Below are 20,008 nucleotides of genomic sequence, written 5' to 3'. Positions count from 1 at the left end.
AACTAATCATGAATTTAAATTTAGTTAAGAATAGTAAAAAAAATATTTTATCAACTTGTTACTTAAATATTTTTTTTACTATTCTTTGGGTAATTTTTTTATTATTCTATATTGCATTTGGGGCAGAAAAGGGGAAAATTTTAATGGCTTTTTTGTTCCCAGGCTCCAATCATTGCAATTTTTTGCAAAGCATCCTTATTTGACTAAAATCTAAACATAAATATTTGGAGTTTCCTCAATGTCTGGATGTTAGCTATCTCAAACACCAAACGGATCCATCCCTCATTACAAGAGTAAGAACTTTTGTCTACAAATGTTTTATACTCTGCTACAGTTTAATAGAGTGTTTTTTTTTGGAAATAAAACTATCCACTATTTTTTGTAAACAGTTTGTTTTATATAAAATCTGTGCCTACTGCTTAAAAAATAGTTTTTCATTTTTATTTGATGTTCCTTATCTAAAAAATTGATAAAATGATAGTCAATGAGCTATGAAAAACTTGTGTTAATAAAATAACTTCAAATCAAATAAAAAATCATTTATGCATAAGTTTGCTATTTAAAGAAAGTTTTTTGCTACTTTCTCAAAATTGTTATTAATAACAGAAACTTAAATTAAATTAAATTAAACTATGAATAACTGTGCTGCAGTGGTTAGAGTGCTTGTTTCAAATTCAAGAGATCAAAGCTTCAATGACTTGTCTTATTCACAACATGGATAAGAAATGCATAGTGAATTCTTTAAATAATTGCTTTCCACAGTGCACTGTTAGAGTGTGGTTAAATATTAAATGTATGTTATTTACAGGTGCAATAAAGAGTAAGGGAAGAATTTTCCCTAATAGCTATTAAAATTTAGGTTTCAAAAAATTCTAGTCGAAAAGGAAGATCTTTTTAAAGGATGTATTAAAATACTGCATCAGTGCCGTGTTAGAGAAAATGACCCAATTGATGAAAATATATTTGGATTTAATTGTCTTGTTTATCATTTGAGATGATGAACAAGATGAAGATTCTAATTGTGTGATTCAAGTATTCACAATTGTGGGTTGCTTGTTAATTAATGAAGAAGTCCTTAAATTTTTGCCAGGACAGGTCAAAACTTATAAAGATGCTGGTCTAGTTCAGACTAATGACCTTAACTAAATAATTTTGCTGTTGAGTTTTAAACAGTTTAACTCTGTATTTCTTCTCATCGTTTAAAATTGAAAATTGTTTTTGTAATTATGTAACTTAGAAATTTTGATCTTAAACCCTGGCTATGCAATGGCACCTAAATAAAAATTTGTGGTTTTCAAAATAATTATATTGATGCCAAAGTTTTGACAAAAGTTTCCTGTTGTAAGCAGGTATTTGTTCCCGTTTCTCCCATGGTCAAATATATTATGCATGTTCAAGAACAAGAGCATTTAGTAGTTTATTTTTCAAAATTGATAAACATTTCATTTAAGGTATAGTAGTTGAACATTCTTTAAATTATGTTGTTTTTGCTAATGCATTTAGTTCATAACGTTTTCTTAAATTTCATTTCACATTAAATTAATTACACTTTATACATTGTTAAAGAGATCCCCAAAACCCAAGACAAGTTTTGTTCATATAAAAGAGAATGTTTAAAAAAATTGTTCGGGCAGAATTTTTTCATTTAAAACAAAATAATAAATGTATACCAAGAAAAACTAGTTTTGTAGTTTTTTGTTGAAGCTCACATTCTCCACTTTGGTCAGAAGTCTTTAAAATATATGCTATATATGTTACTAAATATTTGCTATCTTTATCAAGATTTTGTTAAAAAAATTGTTTTGTATTGTTTAATCAAATAAAACTATATTTAACAGCATTTCTTTTGTAAACTTTTCATCAGATTCTTGAAATTCTTATTACAGGGTTTCTTTTTTCGGATATATCTTGAATTCCGGATATTTTTTTTGACATATAGTTTTCCATATTTCTAAAAAGTCTTCTGTAAATACAAGTTAAAAATTTTTGCAATAAATGTTTTTAAAATTTTTGAAGTCATTACTCATACAAAAAATTCAAAAAAATTCAAAAAAATTAAGAAATCTGTTAGTTTGAAGTTTAATTAAGACAAATATGAAGTGAAAAATTTATGTATTTTTTCTTTTTTTTTTTTTTTTTTTGCAAAATGTTTTACAGGTTTTTCAAATATGACCCAGATGATCTCTGCATGTGGTTCTTATTACTATTATTTTTTTAATATTGTATGCATTTGTTTATGTTTTAATACCACATATTTTATACCATATATTTAATACCACATAGTTTATATTTTAATTCCGCGTATATTTGTTTAGAATAAGAAATAAAATTTTAACAAACAATAAAACAAGTAAAAGATAAACAAGAAAATATAGAAACATAAAATTTTTTTAATTTAAAAGCGTCTCAATTATCAGTTTAAACCTAATAACTTTTTTAAATTTAAAAGCGTGTTAATATTTTAAAGCAAATAATTTTACTCATATCACAATGTCAGTGTTATCGCTTGGGTTGATGTTTTATATATGAGGTGTAACTGCAAGTTTGGAATTGAATGTGGATTCATTTTTTTAAATGTTTTATTCACTTAGTAGACATCAGAAAATATCAAAGTTTCAAAATTTTCAAATAATTAAGTTTTGCAGTAATTATGTCTAAATTAAATATACTTTGTGTATACCCTGACAGGATACATTAATGGTTAAATTATTTCCTCTTTATTTTTAAAATCACAAAGTATGTATAATCTCGATCTGTTGCATATTTTGTTGTTATTTTATATTTTTGGCCTTTCTGTTGTTGCTAGATCTTGTTGCTTGTATCTTTTTGCTTGTATCTTTTAGCAAAAGCACATTGTTAAAAAAGTTACATTCAAGATTCTTATTATTTGACAGAGTGTAAGACTTATTTTCAACACTTTTTGATAACAGCTTTCAACACTTTTTGATGACCCATGGGTTTCCAACCCCTGCTTTAGAAAGACCCATGTAAAATTTACACACAAACGCTCTCCTCCTTGTTTTTTAAGAGGCTGTGAATTTTAAACTTTTTATGTTAACCTCATTAAGCCTTAAACCAATTTTTGCTCAATATTTTTTAATATTGAGATTCTAATATGGCTATAAATAAATAGCTTTATATAATTTAATTTTGTAAAACTTTCAAAATTTACATTTACATTTATTGTATATAAGATCATATACTGAAATTTGTACTTAAATGTAAATATAAATAAATAAATGTAAATGTAAAAATTAAGAAATATCAGATATTTAAAATATTGTTGTTTTTTCAGGAGCACTTAAATTCTTGTGATTACAGAACTTATATATGTGAAAAATGTGGTGAAGAAGTTTTACAAAAAAATTTAAATGAACACGGTTTGAATTATTGTTCACACTCTTTTTTCACTTGTCAATATTGTGATGAAAAAGTTTCTGTAAAAGACAAAAAAGTAAGTCAAATCTGATTATTGAGTCAAATTTTGTTTTAAGGTTATAAAAGCTGTTATATAGTGTTGCAAGTGTATAAAGTTTTTTATAAAGATAGCAAATTGTATTCATTTAACTATGTATAAAAATAGGTTAGTTAAAAAATAATTATGTTAGAGAAGGTACACAATAACATGTGTGTGTTTTAAAGATTTATAATTGTTAATGACTACTTTAGGCTCATCTTTGCTTGAAGTTACCTCTAACATGCTCTCTGGATTGTGGTACAACTTTTTTATATGAAGATATTATCACTCATTTAAATCAATGTAATATTTTACAAAATGTTTGCGTATATAGATTAATTGGTTGCAAATTACCTGTAAGTTACAAATTCTAAATAGTTTTTTTTTTCCTTAATTTAGACCCAAGGTCAGTTAATTGCTCTTAGGCATTATAGTCATATTTATTATAGGAATAGAAATAGAATAGGAATAATTAGCTTTATGAGTGCAAGCTTGTTGAACACTAAACTCAATTCTAAACACTCTTAACTAAGAATTGTGTAATCTTTAATTGTACAACCTACAGCTGAACCGATATCACCTTTAAACATTTTATTTAGATTGTTGCAAATCACTAAATTAAGTTTATTATTTAGAAAAGTCAACTTGATGAAAATTAAGGAGAAAGCTGTTGTTTATGTTGTAAACAGTTGTTTGTGTAGCTGACAGTTTGAAACAAAGTACTTTTTTTTTTGCAGTTGCCATCAGCATTTGATCAGGCTATAATGCTGTGGTAAAAGTCCCCTGCACAAGAGTGTATTGTAAGTACCATCATTGACTTTTCATAGACCATCTTGCTTGTTTGAATTATTTTTCAAATTATTTGGCTCAAACTAAGTAAAAGGATGCCTATACAGTCTTGGCCAGGTAGCTGTGTGATTGTATGCCATTATATGACCATGCAAATAAGAGTCTATTTTAATGACTTGATCACGGCTGGTAATAAGTTTTGAAAATTTAAACATTTAAAAAATTTGTCAAAAACACTTATCTAGACAACAACAACAAAAAAACTTAAAAATAATCTTTATTTAAAAAAAGAACAAAAAAGAAAATAAAAAGAACTTAACTCTAACTAATACACAAAAAATAACAAAAAAACTCAAATAAAATCAAAAAACTAAAACGCTGAGATTATTTAAATCAAGTTTTTAAACATGTTTAGAATTATAAGCTTCGAATTCTTAAAAAAAATTCATTAAAAGTGACAATTGTTTTTAAATGTTATTGTTTAAAAAGTTGATTGAAATTTTTTTTTGAAGGTTACCATTTATCATAACATATACATAATTATTTGTATAAAAAATTTTTTTTTATATAAAAGATCATTAGTATTATTTATTATTATTCATAGATTATTTATTGCTATTAGATTTATTACCTAATTTGTTTTGTAATATAAAAACATTGTTAAAATCACACTCGAAAAATAGTAACCATTTTGGTTATATATAACAAGGCTACCACAAACTGTCATGAAAATAAACTATATAATTGGCAATCACTTAAAAAGATGTAGGATTAAATCGAGTCTCTGTAACCACTACAAAAAGAGGATGGCCAAAAGAAGTTTACCTTGAATTTGCATCATTTATTATCTGAAAATGTTGCATTTAAATAAAAATTATTAATAGACTTTGACAGATAAGTTTTAATAAGACAATTTATGGAGAATTAGTTAGTATAAGTTTTAAGAGAATTGATAAAAAATTAACAAATTTAAGAAGTTAATAATAGAAGAATTTTTTATGTTGCCAATTTTTTTAAAATTAATAATACTTTGATAGTATAAGTTTTAATAAGACAATACAAGGAAACAATTATTTTAGAAGGTAATATAAGAAGAAAAAAAAAATGAGTCAACAAAAAAGTTTTTTTGCCAAAAACAAGATTAAATAAATAGTTGTATATATAAATAAATATAAATAGTATATTACAACAGGATTGTATATAAATATGCTGCTTTCTTTTCTTCGTTCAATTCAGCGAATGGTTTTGGAAGCATATACCAGAAACCCTCTTTGCCCTTGAGAACCTTACATATCATTTGATAGACTGTTATCTTAGCATTCTGTATTTAAAGTATGATTAGCTAGGGGCTTGTTTTTGGGTTGATCTGCTCTCACATAAACAGCACAAAATTTTTGAATACTTTGGTATTCAATACTTTCGGTATTTTTGGTATCAAGAGCCACTTGTCTAAATATATTTTTTTCAAGTTCTATCAATACTAGACAAAGGTATAATTTCAATATCTTTTTTTCATCGTCTCCGCTCTCACATTTGGCTACTCTAAGTTATTATTTTTGATTTTTCTTTAATCTTTATTATCTTCTGCAAATTTGGAAAGGCTATCTTTGTTAATATTCTTTTTGAAATTACAGTTTTTTATTATTTATAATTTGCCACTGGACTTGAAAGCCAGTTACTTTAATGGAACACACTCTGCCATTAGAGCCTCAGGGAAGAAGGAGAAAAGATTATATTAGAGTAAGCATTAAAAACAAAATTAAAAGATGTTGGATAGATGTCCAGTATAAAAGCACAAAATTCAAGCAAAATAATTTATATTATTAATAATTCAAAAATTGTTAACGTATATTTCACAAGTAATTTAGTAAAACTAAAAACAAGGGAGCGCATATAAGTAAGCCCAATGGGCTAAGTCTTAAAAAAGCAATAGAAGAGAGTTTATGTAACCATTATGCAAATGACGTGGTATGATTTAACCTTAACGAATATACGTATGTGTGTGAATACGTATGTGTGTATACCTTGTTATTTAGGAAGTATAAAGAGGATGTGTGTTAAACAATTATGTACCTTGTTAGAAAAAACAAGAGATCCATTAAATAAGATAAATTATCTTATACTTAGATTTTATCCATTACAATCTTATCCATTAACTAAAGCTAAACAATCTTATACTTAGCGAAACATAAAGGTTTATATATTATAAAATTAAAAAGCTATAATAGATGAAATCTATAATACAAATACGTATGCAAACAGGATTCAATCAATCAGGTATATGAATGGTAATATGAACCTGTAATATGTGTAAAAAATAGGGACATGCGCAGTGGAATGCTGATACAACAAGTTATAAAGAAAAGGAACATGCCCAATGGAGTATACATCCATCGACTGATTAAAAGTAGGTACAGGTGTTGCAGAGTATTCATGCTTTGACTGACTCAAATAGGGATAGGGGCAGTGGAGTGTTGCTATATTGACTGACTAAAATAGGGACAGCCACAGTGGAGCCTACTTGCAAGTGCAAAGGGTTTTTGGTTAGGGCGGCAGCCCAAAAGGTTAACTTATTAATCTTAGTAAAATAGCCTGCTGCTTTGCCTCAGTATAAGAATATATAAAACTGTTTATGAGAATTAATTTTTTTTTACAATAAAATAAAACACTTACACATGTGATGGGGGTGCGCGCGTGCATAAAAAATATATACGTGAGAACTATTTTTGAAGTGAGTCTTAGGATAAAGAGAAAATAAAGATAGTTAAAATATCAAAAAATAAAGGAAGAAAGTAGTAATAAAACCTTAGAAGGAGAGAAGATAAGAAGGAGAGAAGATGCCACTAATAAGAAATTATTAAAAGGTGTTGAACAGATGTTCAGTATCAAAGTACAAAAATTTAAAAGCAAAATTAGAATTCTCTATGTATATTTTACTCATTACTATGGCAAAATTAAAAGGGGAAGGGGGCAGTGAAAACTTAAGTGTATAGAAAACAAACAAATGGAGACAGGTAAAAACTAGCTAAAACTATTAAAAAACATGCGCTTAAAAAAATGCTCAAAAAAATGAGAGATAAAAAACGCACAAGTAAGAAAGGCCGTTTGGAAAAAATGAGTACGACCTGGTAAGATTGAAGCTCGAGAAGATGTGTGAAAATGTGTGTATGCCTTACTTAAAAAATTTATTATCTTAACCTAGAAAATTTATTATCAATTTATTAAAACTTAATTTTAGAAAATTTATTGTAAACAAACAATTAATGCTAACTCACAACAAACATAATGAGATAATATATCATAACAGCATATATGTGGAATTATTTGATGGACAAAAACATAGTAACCAAGAGCAAAAACATAGTAACCAGGAGGAAAAACAAGCTCATAAATTAAAAGCAAATTCATAAATTAAGATGTGTTTCAAACTTGTATTTTGTGTATTGAAATAATACTGAATAAAACAAACTTATTAACAAGGAGGTGTTTTAAACTTGCATTAAAAATAAAGAAAGATATAGCCAATAGCTTAAGGATACTTTAAGTTAAGTTCCCTAGAGTATATATAACGTTTGAGTGTTTATTTGAAAAAACTAGAAAAGAAATTACCTTCCATCTTTGGTGTCTCGAATACTAAAGCAACTTGATTGTTGCGTATGCACGAAGACCAGTAAATAAAGAATATATAAGATGTGTTGGTGACAAAAGACAAACAAGGTATTTAATTTTAAGTTGGAAAATGTGCAAGGTGAATAATTTCTAATTAGGAAGTGTGCAAGGTGAATTCAATTTGGTGAAAAAATGCAGAATGTTTAATGTGAATTGTGTTAGCCAAAATGACTGTAGTTATTTAAAAAATCTAGTTTAATGAAAATGTGCAAGCCACTAAAGACTAATGTGTTAAAATAAGACGGCTGAGGAAATTTTTCTTAAAAATTAATGTTTATTTACTACTAAGTTAGTATTATTTTTATGTAATATTTAGTTAGTGTTATTTCAAATTTAAATTTATGTGTCTTATTTATGTTAATAATTCAAAATTAATTGTAACCTAGTTTTAAAGTATAATGTTCATAGTTAAAGAATTTATGTTTATTAGTATCAAAGTATCAAAGTTTAACTGTTAAAATTTTTATGTATAAAAATTTTATTTACAAATTAATCTGATTCAATAAAAAAACACTAGAAAAAAGTATTGAAAGAAATAACTAAAAACAAGAGAAATGATTATTTTTTCTATTTCATGTTGATCTAAAGAATCAGAAAAAACAATGTAATAAATTTATTTTATAACTAAATGTTATGAATGAGCTATAGAAACTACTAAAGATATTAACTGGTATTAAAAAAGGTTTTAGTGGCTTGTTAGATTCTGACTAATTAATATTATTAATTAGTCAGATAAATATTATTAATTATATTAATTATATTAATTAGTTAGATTAATATTATTAATATAGGCTTTATAACAATAAAAAACTGTAATGTAAAATCTACAAGTGGAACTAGATCTAAAAGCTTTATTGGTAATCTCTTTTAGTAATACTATTATTTTTTTAAATAGATTTAGTTTACTGATTTTCTTATATATTGTTTAAAAAGCTTCTTCAAGACTTATGACCTTGTTGTGAAGTGATACAACTAATCTAAAAATTGCAAACAATTAATAGTGCCCACTTACTATCTTTTGTCCAAAGAGCCCCATTGATAATTGGTTTTATTTTAAGTTTCTTGACAATTAAGTTTTTATTGGGACTAAAAAGTTTAAGTGTGTTCATTCATTATTTTAATTAGAACTATAACTTTAAAACTGAATGTTGGAAAGTTATTGACATAAATAATTTTATTTTAGGATAAATAGTAGTTTTAGTTCTCAGCAAAAAAGTAAAAGTTAGTGGTTGAGGGGTGAGCATTTTTCAGTGATTGATCTTGAGAAAATTTATTTATTAGGACAAATTTTTTTATTTAAAAGTTCATTAACAACCATTTTTAAAATCTGAAATAGTTAAATAAAGTCACAATCAAAAAGTAAGTTATGGATGTACTTTTTATGTAAGTACATCATATGCATAAAATTTACTATTTCTTTTATGCACATGATTTATAAAATAAACTTTTGAAATTTAATGCTTACAAAAAAAATTTTGTGTGGAGAATTTTAATAAGAAGTACAGTATCTAAAAAATTATTTGCATCCACTATAACTATTCCAATTGTATTGAGTTTGCACATTTTTTAATGTGTCACTTAAAATATGTTAATGAATCACTTAAAATGTGTTTATCAGTTACTTAAAATGTGTCAATGAGTTACTTAAAATGTGTTAATGAGTAAACACATTTGGTAAAGGTATTGATGAGTGCTATAATTTCAGATCATAACACTTTTTATGATATTGTTTATTTAATTAAAGCAGTATAATTGCACCACTTTGTTTCATCTAAAGTTTCTTTAAAAACTATAAAAGATGTTATAACTCTTTTACTTTAAAATGGAAATTGTTAACAAAAAACATGGTTTATTAAATAGCAAAATATAGTCGTTTTATAGCAAAGAAAACTTAGTTGAAGCTTCTACTGATGTATAAAATAAGTTATTGAGTGCATACAAAGCTCGATAGTGTATAACATTCTGTAAACCAAAATTTTAAAAGTTATGCAAAATCAACATGAGGAGGCAATGCTTACTGAATGGCTCATACAATATGCATTTATGGGATTGCATATGCAATCGGGCACGCACACAACATTTTAATATCTACTGCTGTCATTTTGCATCTAACCAGAGTTAAATATTTTTTTATGCAACTTATATATAATTTATATCAAATAAAATTTCTTCGCATACATAGGTTGTCAAATATACACGGAGACATCAAAGTATAACTTTTTTTACCCTGGTAGCAGTAATTCAAGCCACCAAATAAAAGCTTCTGAGTAAAACATTATATTTTCTGATTGTTTGATCATGGTTAGAGGTTTTTTGATCATTTTATCTTAATTTGCATGATGTTTTTAATGCTTGCCTTGATTGGTATGTTTAAATTTATTCATTATAAAAATTTATTTCTCACATGTAGAAGAAAAATAGTTACAGTTATATCAATATGCTGATTGAAATACTGAGATACCTAAGGGCAATTTTTTATAAGGGCAATTGTGTAAATTTTTTTGTCAAAATTTGCCAAAGTTAATAAAGTTGTTATCGAAGAAGAAGCCATAAAAATTGTTCATAGAGAACCATTATATTTTCTCTTAATGTGGAAAATCTACTGATCAGAATGAATGTTTCATCTGAAGAATATAAGTCCTCAAAATGATCAGAATGAAGGTTTCATCTAAAGAATATTTAATTAAAGTTAATTATAGGTAAAAATAAATTTATGCATTTTCATATTTTTTGGTGATGGTATAAACTGTGGTTAATATGTCCAGTTAAAGCAAAAATCACCATTTTTTTAAACAACCATACGGAATTTTCTATAAAATCAAGGTTCATATAGACACACAAAATGCTTCACACAATTTATTTTGATGGCTCAAAATTTAACTTTTATAAACCATGATAATTAAATCCATGATTAGATGATAAGTTTTGTGCCTTGAAAAGTGCATTTTGTAGAAGATACTAAAGAAGATAGTATACCCCTTCCATAAAATATTCCATTTCCAGACAATATGCAAACACTGCGATCTACATTGCCAGTCACCCAATGTTTGAAATTTGCCTTTTGTGGCATGGCCCATGGCATTTCCTAACTGCAGCAGATATGTTCTAATTAAATTTTTTTTCTTCTGAGCATATTCAAAATCCAGTTGCAGAAACCTTTATCAATATTTACTTTAAAATGCTATCTTTGATCTTGGTTTTTGAAGCTCAAGTGATATATCATTCTTAATCAATTTGGTTAAATTTTTGAAGGTATCAATAGGTTTGTACAAATAGTTCTAAACACTTTAGAACCTCATTGATTCCTGCCTAATAATGGATATAAAGATTTATTAACATTCATTTGTTTGATTTTGTTTTTATTTATCTTGTTTATATAATGATGACTTTTTTTTTTATAATTATTTAACATATGTAATGATAATTACTTTTTGTATAATAAAAAATACTTTTGAAATTTAAATATAGTTTTGCTTCTGTTGAAACCCAATAAAAGTTTTCATTATTATTATATATAATTTTTCCTTTCATAAAACTTTTTTTTAATATATTCAGAGACCTGCTTATTAAGGAACTGTTAAATGTCAAGGTTCTTTAGTCATTCTTTCAAATTTTGTTTTATTTTATTTAAAAAAAATGTAAATCCAGTGTTATTTATTATATAGAGCCATTATTGATATTCTATCATATCTTTGCTTTTATTTTTAAGGTAAATATTTTTTTCCAGCATTAATTTATATAGCATCATAGTAAGAGAAGATAAAAGATAAGGATCACAAAAAATTTTAGTATTATTGTTTTAAAAATTCTAACTACACTTTTTAACTGCATCAAGTTTGAAATTATGAACAAAGTTTTGTATACTTAATCACTTTAATTATTTCAAAAAATTGTACTAGTAACTTTTGGTTTTTAGGTTTTCATTATTTGTTTTGTTGGTTATTTAATAAAATATTGTAATTATATTCAATTGTTATTTAATATGGTTAAGTTAATAAGCATCCTTTTTTTCTTTTTTCATACAGTATCTTTAAAGGTTTACTGCTGTTAAATTAATGAGCTTTAATTAAAGTAGTTATGCTAATTATACTATTTTTATGTTGGAAGAAATCTTTATTTAAAGTCAAAAAAATAAGTTAATTAATAAAAAACAAAGGCATAATAATTTTTATTTACTTGTGCTTTTATTTATTTGCGTTTTTTAGTTAACCAACTCAGTTGAAGAGCACTATAAATCTGATGTCATTTCTCACAACCACTTATTGATGGTTTTTGTACAAGAAATGTCTGTGAAACAAATAACATTAAAAAACGAGGTAAGCAAACTTAGTAAAGAGAATCTTGAACTTCGTCAGCAGTTGGAATCAGTAAAAAAATATGATCAAGAGATAAATGATCTAAAGAAAACTGTGCAAATACAAGTAGATGAAAGTGCGAGTATTTTCCAAGCATTAAGTTTGCAGGTTAATGATTTAAAAGAAGCTAATTTCATGCAAACGCCTGTTGATGAACATAATAAAAAGTTGAATTTCATTGAGAGGTCTCAAGAAAAGCTAAATGAATCATATAACGATTTGCATCTGAGCCAACAAATTTTAGAAAATACGTCTTATGACGGACATCTTTTGTGGAAAATATCTTCTTACAAACAAAGATCAATAGCTGCAATGTCTGGAACTATACCAGCATTACACAGTGCTCCGTGTTATACGTCGCGCTTTGGCTACAAGTATTGTCTCCGATTGTATTTGAATGGAGACGGAGCAGGCAAGGGATCTTACATTTCTCTTTTTTTTGTTCTGATGAAATCAGATTATGATTCTCTACACAAGTGGCCATTTCAAAACAAAGTAACTTTTAGATTGCGAGCAAAAAATTCCGAATATGATATTGTGGAGTCATTTACTCCTGATAAGAACTCTTCTAGTTTTATTAAACCAGTCCGTGAAATGAATATTGCTGCTGGTGTTCCATTATTTGCTAAAAAATCTGACATAAATGAAAACTTTATTTTGGATGATGCAATATTTATTGAAAGCAAAGTACATTTGTAGCAATACCTTTTGGACTTGATTAGAATAACAGAATTTTATCGATTTAAATGTTTGAAAAAATCATATGTGCGTGTCAATAATCCAACCTGTAAAATTCAAATCTATAAATGGTTGTGCAGATTCTTGTTATTCTAATCAAGTCAAGTTTTTTTATGTGTTATTTTTTATAAATTGTATATATCGTCTTTGTTATATAATTATAGTTTATATGTTATATAATTAAAAGTTGTATATACCGTCTTTTTGATATGTTTATTTATAAAAAAGAAAATATTTAACGCAAGTTCACCATGGTGATCAATGAATTGTTATTTAATTTACTTTTATACAAATTGGTTTTAAGGTATACATATATATTATGGTTTTTGTAAATGAAGTTATTCTTGAAATAATATACTGTTTTAAAATAATCATTTATTTTACATTTCAATTTTTTATCTGGAACGGTAAGCCAAAATGATCGTCCACTTTATGTTTAGAGCGGGTAAAGCGGGGACATAGGGACACTTTAGAAACAAATGCTAGTTGCGGATAAAATAATCATAGTTAACACTGTTTTTCATAAATTTCCTAAAATTCGTCGATTTAAGAAAATAAATAAACAAAAAAAAAATATTTCTAAAAATAAGCTACGGCAATCAAAGTAATGAAACTCCAGACTAGCAAAATTTATTATATATGATTAGTGTTAGGTCGTGCATCGCTTAAAAAAATACGCAAATTTTGTTTTTCGCACCGATGCATTTTGGTATTTCTAAAATTAATTTTTTTTTTTTTTTTTTTTTAAAATAATGAAGCATGATAGTTTGTTTTATCAAAAAAAAGTTTTGAAAACAAAATATTTTTTAGGCAAAAATAACCAAGAAAAATATTAAAAGATTCAAACTTATGTTTGGCCTTAAAGATGGAGTTTCTCAACAATAGGCAGCAAAAAAGTTCAACTGTACTCAGCAACACATCAGTAAAATATTTTAAAAAAAAGACAAAAATTATTCCAAAAAAATGACAATTCCAAAACGTTCTGACGATTAGCTAGAACTGAGTGCAGTCAAGTGTATCAGAAATTCAAAAATCGTAAACCAATAATTGAAGATTGGCATATGTCTTATTTCACGTTAAATCACTCCAGTAACAATGGAAATGATGTTTTTTATATGCTATGTAAAATCTACTCCATCTTCAGTTAAATAACAAACAAAATAAAAGTTTCAAAAAAATTTGTTTCTATAGATTGCTTTTTCTGAAAATTGCATTTCTCAGCCCTATTTTGTGTCTAGTAGGCTGGCTGTAAATCAAGAAATCTACTTAAACAAATGTATCAAGAAGAGACTCATTCCATCATCGATAAGTATCATTCAGATTGGCAAAAAAATTGCATTTACTTTTACGGTGAACAGACGTGTTTTTATTGATCGAAGAAATTTTTTTAAATTTTTTTTTTTTTTTTTAAATACAAATTTAAAAGTAAAAATACAAGTTGCTATCAATTATTAAATATGGCAGTAACCATTAGTGAAATTCGAATAATGTTCAAGGAAATGTTTGCGGAGTACAAAAAAGATATAGTATTACTAATAAAACAACAAGAAGAAAATATTCTCAAACTCATCAGTGCGAACGCAAAAACAACGAGCGATCGACAACAAAAAGCTGAAACAAACATTAATGACAGCATGGAAAAAATTAAACGATTGGAAAAGGATGTATTTGATATAAAGGAAAGTTTCATGAAATTTTCATCGAAATTTTCACGAGGAACTTATCGAAAAAAAGGTCAAAAATAATATTGAGTCTATTGAAAAAAAAAGATTTTGTTAAACCAAAGCACATAAAAACGATGAGTATATTGACTTTAAAAAAAAACTTAGGGAAATAGAGGATCGGTCACGAAGAAATAACCTTAGGATTGATGGCATCAAAGAAAATGAAAATGAAACATGGTCTGAAAGTGAAATAATAGTGATTAAACTTTTTGAGGAGACTCTAGGGGTGAAAAATGTGAGAATTGAACGAGCGCATCGTAGTGGACGCCGAGATGCAAAAACACCACGCACAATTATTATTAAGCTGTTAGACTATAAAGATAAGGTAGAAATTTTAAAAAATTCTTCTAAATTAAAGGGTGAAAATATCTACATAAACGAAGAATATTGCTTCGAAACGAACTTAATAAGAAAAGATCTTAGAGAAAAAATGAAAATTGAGCGGCTGCTGGGAAAATTTGCATACATATCATATGATAAGCTGATTGTACGCGAGTGGGTGTCTAAGAAAACGAAAGAAATCCCGAAACCGTGTCAGTAAGAGTTTGGTTTATTACTTTTCTTTTAACTATTCCTAACTATTTTATTAACTATTTTTGCGTTTAATTATATATGTGTTACTTTAAAATGGAGGAAAACTTTATAATTGAGTTTCTAGATGAAAATGTCGCACTCAGTGACGTCGATGACTCTAATAACTTTAATCAAAAAATTGAAAGCCAATACTATACGGTTATTGAATCTTCTCAATATCTTCAAAAAAATAAAAATAGTTTTTCAATTTTAAACATTAATATTCGAAGTTTAAATAAAAATTTTGAAAATCTAAGGTTTTTGTTGGATGAATTAAAACACGATTTTAAAATTATTTGTCTAACAGAAACTTGGTGTAAGCGTGGTGAAACAAATGCCCAATTTGAACTAATTAATTACTCATCAGTTCATCAACCACGTGGTTTTGGTGTTGGTGGGGGTGTATGTATTTTTGTTCACAACTCAATTAGTTATAATTTACGTCACGATCTCTGTGTAAATGAAAAAGATTGTGAGTCATTATGCATTTAAATAATAAATAAAACAACAACAAAAATAATTATAAATGCCACATATAGACCTCCATCTTCTAGCTTAAAAAAATTTAAAACTCATCTTAAACCATTCTTAACAAATATTAATAAAACCCGAAATCATGCCTTAGTTGGGGATTTTAACATAGACCTAATAAACCATGCTTCAAATAATAATGTTAACAATTTTATTAATACTCTTCTTCAATATAATTTAATTCCGTCAATAAACAAGCCAACGAGAGTGACTAACAACTCTTCTACACTTCTTGATAATATAATAACTAATAACCATCTTAATAACAGTCTTTACACAGGCATAATCAAAACTGACTTATCAGATCATTTCCCAACATTTCTAGTTACTAACAATATATTATTTAACAGTATTCTTTCTCAATCCATTATATTTAGGCGACAGATCAATAAAAACTCGGTAAAAAAATTTCAAAATCTTTTAAAAGACAACGTTGATTGGAATTTGGTATTGCAGTCACATGACGTTAACAACGCATATGATCTATTTTTAAATCAATTCTGCAAGCAATATGATAAAGCATTTCCTGAAAAAAAAATAACTGTAAAAACCAAAACTGTTTTAACTCCATGGATGTCTAACGGGTTACTAAAATCTTCAAAAAGAAAACAAAAGTTATATGATAAGTACTTGAAAAAAAAACTTATAAAAACGAAATGACATATAAAAATTATAAAAATGTATTTGAAAAAACAAAAAGGAACTCAAAAAAGCTTTATTATGCAAAGCTATTAAGCAAAGCCACCGGAAACACTAAAAAAACATGGAGTGTAGTTAAAGAAATAATAGGAAAAAATATTTATGCGAGAAACATTCAGCCAAAAAAAATAACAATTGATAAAAACACAATTTATGATAAATCAATTATTGCTGAAAAACTAAACAGCTTCTTTACTAATACTGGTCCGAATTTGGCATAAAAAATTCCTATGAATTCAACACCATTTGAATCTTATTTAAAAAGTTACGATAAAGTCATGGATGAACCTAATTTAAAACTAATTGAATTGCAAACCGCCTTTTTTTGCCTTAAAACTAACAAAAGTGCTGGATTTGATAAAATTAACGTTAATGCTAAAAAATCAGTATATAATATAATAGAACCCTCGTTATTTCACATATTTAATCTTTCACTTAAAACAGGTATCGTCCCTAAAAAGCTAAAAATTGCACGAATCACGCCGATATTTAAGTCCGGAGATGACTCAAATATTTATAATTATAGGCCAATATCTATTTTACCTTGTTTTTCAAAATTACTTGAGAGAATAATGTACAATAGACTTTTTAATCACTTATCAGAAAACGACATGCTGTATTCAAAACAGTTTGGTTTCAAAAAAAAAAAATTCAACGGAGCATGCAGTAATTGAACTAGTAAATCAAATATCAAGTGCATTCAGTAGTAACTACTTTACCTTAGGAGTTTTCATTGATCTGTCAAAAGCTTTCGATACCGTTAATCATAATATACTAGTTAAAAAATTTGAACACTATGGTGTAAAAAATAACAATTTACTTTGGTTCAAAAGTTATTTGGCCGATAGAAAACAATTTATAGTTTATGAACAAAAACAAACATTTCCGACTGCCGTAACTTGTGGGGTTCCCCAGGGCTCTATTTTAGGACCACTGTTGTTCCTAGTGTATATTAATCATTTAAATTTAGCAACAGACCCATTAAATTGTATTCTTTTTGCAGATGACTTCAATCTTTTTTACTCCCACAGTGATATTAATACACTATTTGAAACAACAAACGAACAATTATTGAAAGTTAATGAGTGGTTCAAAAGTAATAAACTTTCTCTAAATGTGGATAAAACCAAATTTATTTTGTTCCACAAAGTTAATAAATCAAAAAATATTCCCATCAAATTGCCTAATCTAATAATCAATAACACTAACATTAAAAGAGAAAACTCAGTAAACTTTCTAGACGTAATCTTAGACGAACATTTACGTTGGAGTTTACATATAAAAAGTATTGAAAATAAAATATCAAAAAATTTAGCAATGATATATAGGGCTAAACCATTTTTAAGCAGTAGTTCTTTGAAAAGTTTATATTTCTCTTTTATTCATTGTTATTTAACTTACTCCTATATTGCATGGGCAAGTACAAACCATACAAAATTAAAAAAATTGTACTGTAAACAAAAACACGCGCGCAGAATAATTTTTGGAGCTAATAGAACACTACCTTGTGAGCCTCTTCTGCGTATACTTGGAGCATTAAATATATATAAAATCAACTTACACCAAGTTTTAATGTTCATGTATAAAACAAATTTAGGATTATCTTCTAAAATATTTCAATCCTATTTTGACAAAATAGTTCATAAATATCCAACAAAATTTTCAAGTAACAACTTTGTTGTCCCAAAATATAATTCAAAACTAACTTCATATTCAGTTCTTTATCGTGGACCCTACTTGTGGAAAATGTTTCCCAAAATTGTAAATACACATAAAACTAGTATAGAGCAGTTTAAAAATGAATCAAAACAAGCATTCTTACTTATGGATTTTAATATATCCGATTTTAAATGTTTTTTTTAATTAAAACTCAAATACATAAAATAATTAATACAAAATTATGTCACTGAGTGTATTAACATTTTTTTTTTTTTTTATTATCTTAATTATGGTATTACCTCTATGACGTTTGCTAATTTATTTACGTTATTTCTATGAAGTTGACTAATTTATTTTTGTTATTTCTATGGTGTATATTAATTTATTTACTTTTTATTTTTAAATCTTACTTTAAATTTTTAATTCTTAAATAAATGATAATATCTTATTTATTTTTTCTTATCCTAAAAAAATGATCCTACTCTTTCCTTAAAGTTTTATTCTTTAAGTTTTTCTTTAAATGATAAGGAATTGTTATCTATTATACTTTTTTGCTTTTATTTTTTTTTATTATAAATAGTTTGTTAACTATAGATATTTAAATATTACGGTTTTTGTAAATACGTGAGAATAGGGCTCGGTGATAAGGCTAAATTAGTCTTCTTCTTGCCCTGCCAATATTTATTTTTATTTATGTGCTTCGAAACTGAATGTATTATTTAACGGCAAAAAAAAAAAAAAAAAAAAAAAATATGTATTCTGGCTCGATATGGCATCATCTCAATATGCAAAAACAGTAATCACGTAACTAAACAAGAAAAATATGAATTTTGTTGAGAAGGCGGATAATGACGCTCTATTAAAAATTTTTAAAGTATTTGGAAACGCCTTGCCTACAACAACAATTGGCATGCAGAAAATCTTCAAAAACCGCTCAATCAGGATTTGCCTGAATCTGTAAAAAGAAGAAGAACTATCGTGGTAAAGTTTCTTAACTATAAAGATAGAGAAATCGTATTAAATGAATATAAGAAATTCATTCATCGCCTCAGAAGTATAAGAAATTCTTTTAAATCTTATTTAGTATACAAAAAATGATAACAACAAAAAATGTAAAATGGAGGACTATGAATCACTTATTTTCAACTTTGGAAACAAATACATTGGATCTGATAAAAACACAGATCCAGATGTTAATTATTTTAATGACTTAAAAATAGATTGTTTTTATCATTATTCTAGTGACTAAAAAGAATTTCTTTCTTAAAATGGCGATGAAAACAAAAACTTTTTTTAAATGTGAATAAAGAACTTATAAAAGTTTCGAGTTGGTTGAAATGCAACAAACTAACCGTAAATATTGACAAAACAAAGTGGATCCTTTTTCACTCCTCAACAAAAAAACGTTTTTTGCCTAATGATTTACCAAAACTTTATATTGATGAAATAGAAATAAAAAAAGATTCCGTTTTAAAATTCCTAGGTATTTACCTTGACGAAAATATGACATGGAAAACTCATATTGATTATATATCAACAACAGTTGCAAAAAGTATTGGAATCGTCTATAAGGCCAGAAATTATTTAAATAAAAATAATTTAAAACAACTATACTACTCATTTATTCATAGCTATATAAACTATGCAAATATTGCCTAGGGAAGTACAGGTAAAAAGAAATTGCAATGTCTTTACCACCATCAGAAACGTGCAATGCGAATAATATATTTTTTAAATCGTTTTTCAAATACAAAGCCTTTATTCAAAGATATGAATGTATTAGACGTTTTTAAACTTAACTTGTATAATACTTC

General features: G+C 26.4%; 1 protein-coding gene across 2 annotated transcripts in view; it reads left to right on the top strand.

The window, feature by feature from the left end:
* Nucleotides 1–13,017, top strand: part of LOC101238683 (TNF receptor-associated factor 2) — a 30,905-nt gene extending 17,888 nt beyond the window's left edge. For both annotated transcript variants that reach the window (XM_065792108.1, XM_065792109.1), the window contains exons 5-7: nt 3,296–3,454; nt 3,670–3,813; nt 12,121–13,017. In XM_065792108.1, the coding sequence (XP_065648180.1) occupies nt 3,296–3,454; nt 3,670–3,813; nt 12,121–12,969 (1,152 nt within the window). In that variant the 3' untranslated portion in view covers nt 12,970–13,017. The remainder of the gene's footprint in view (nt 1–3,295; nt 3,455–3,669; nt 3,814–12,120) is intronic.
* The last annotated feature ends 6,991 nt before the right edge of the window (nt 13,018–20,008 follow it).

The sequence above is a fragment of the Hydra vulgaris genome, chromosome 03 (assembly GCF_038396675.1).
Source record: "Hydra vulgaris chromosome 03, alternate assembly HydraT2T_AEP".
Taxonomy (NCBI): Eukaryota; Metazoa; Cnidaria; class Hydrozoa; order Anthoathecata; family Hydridae; genus Hydra; species Hydra vulgaris.
Note: the sequence above shows the minus strand (reverse complement) of the source record. Positions and strands in the feature narration are given on the sequence as shown.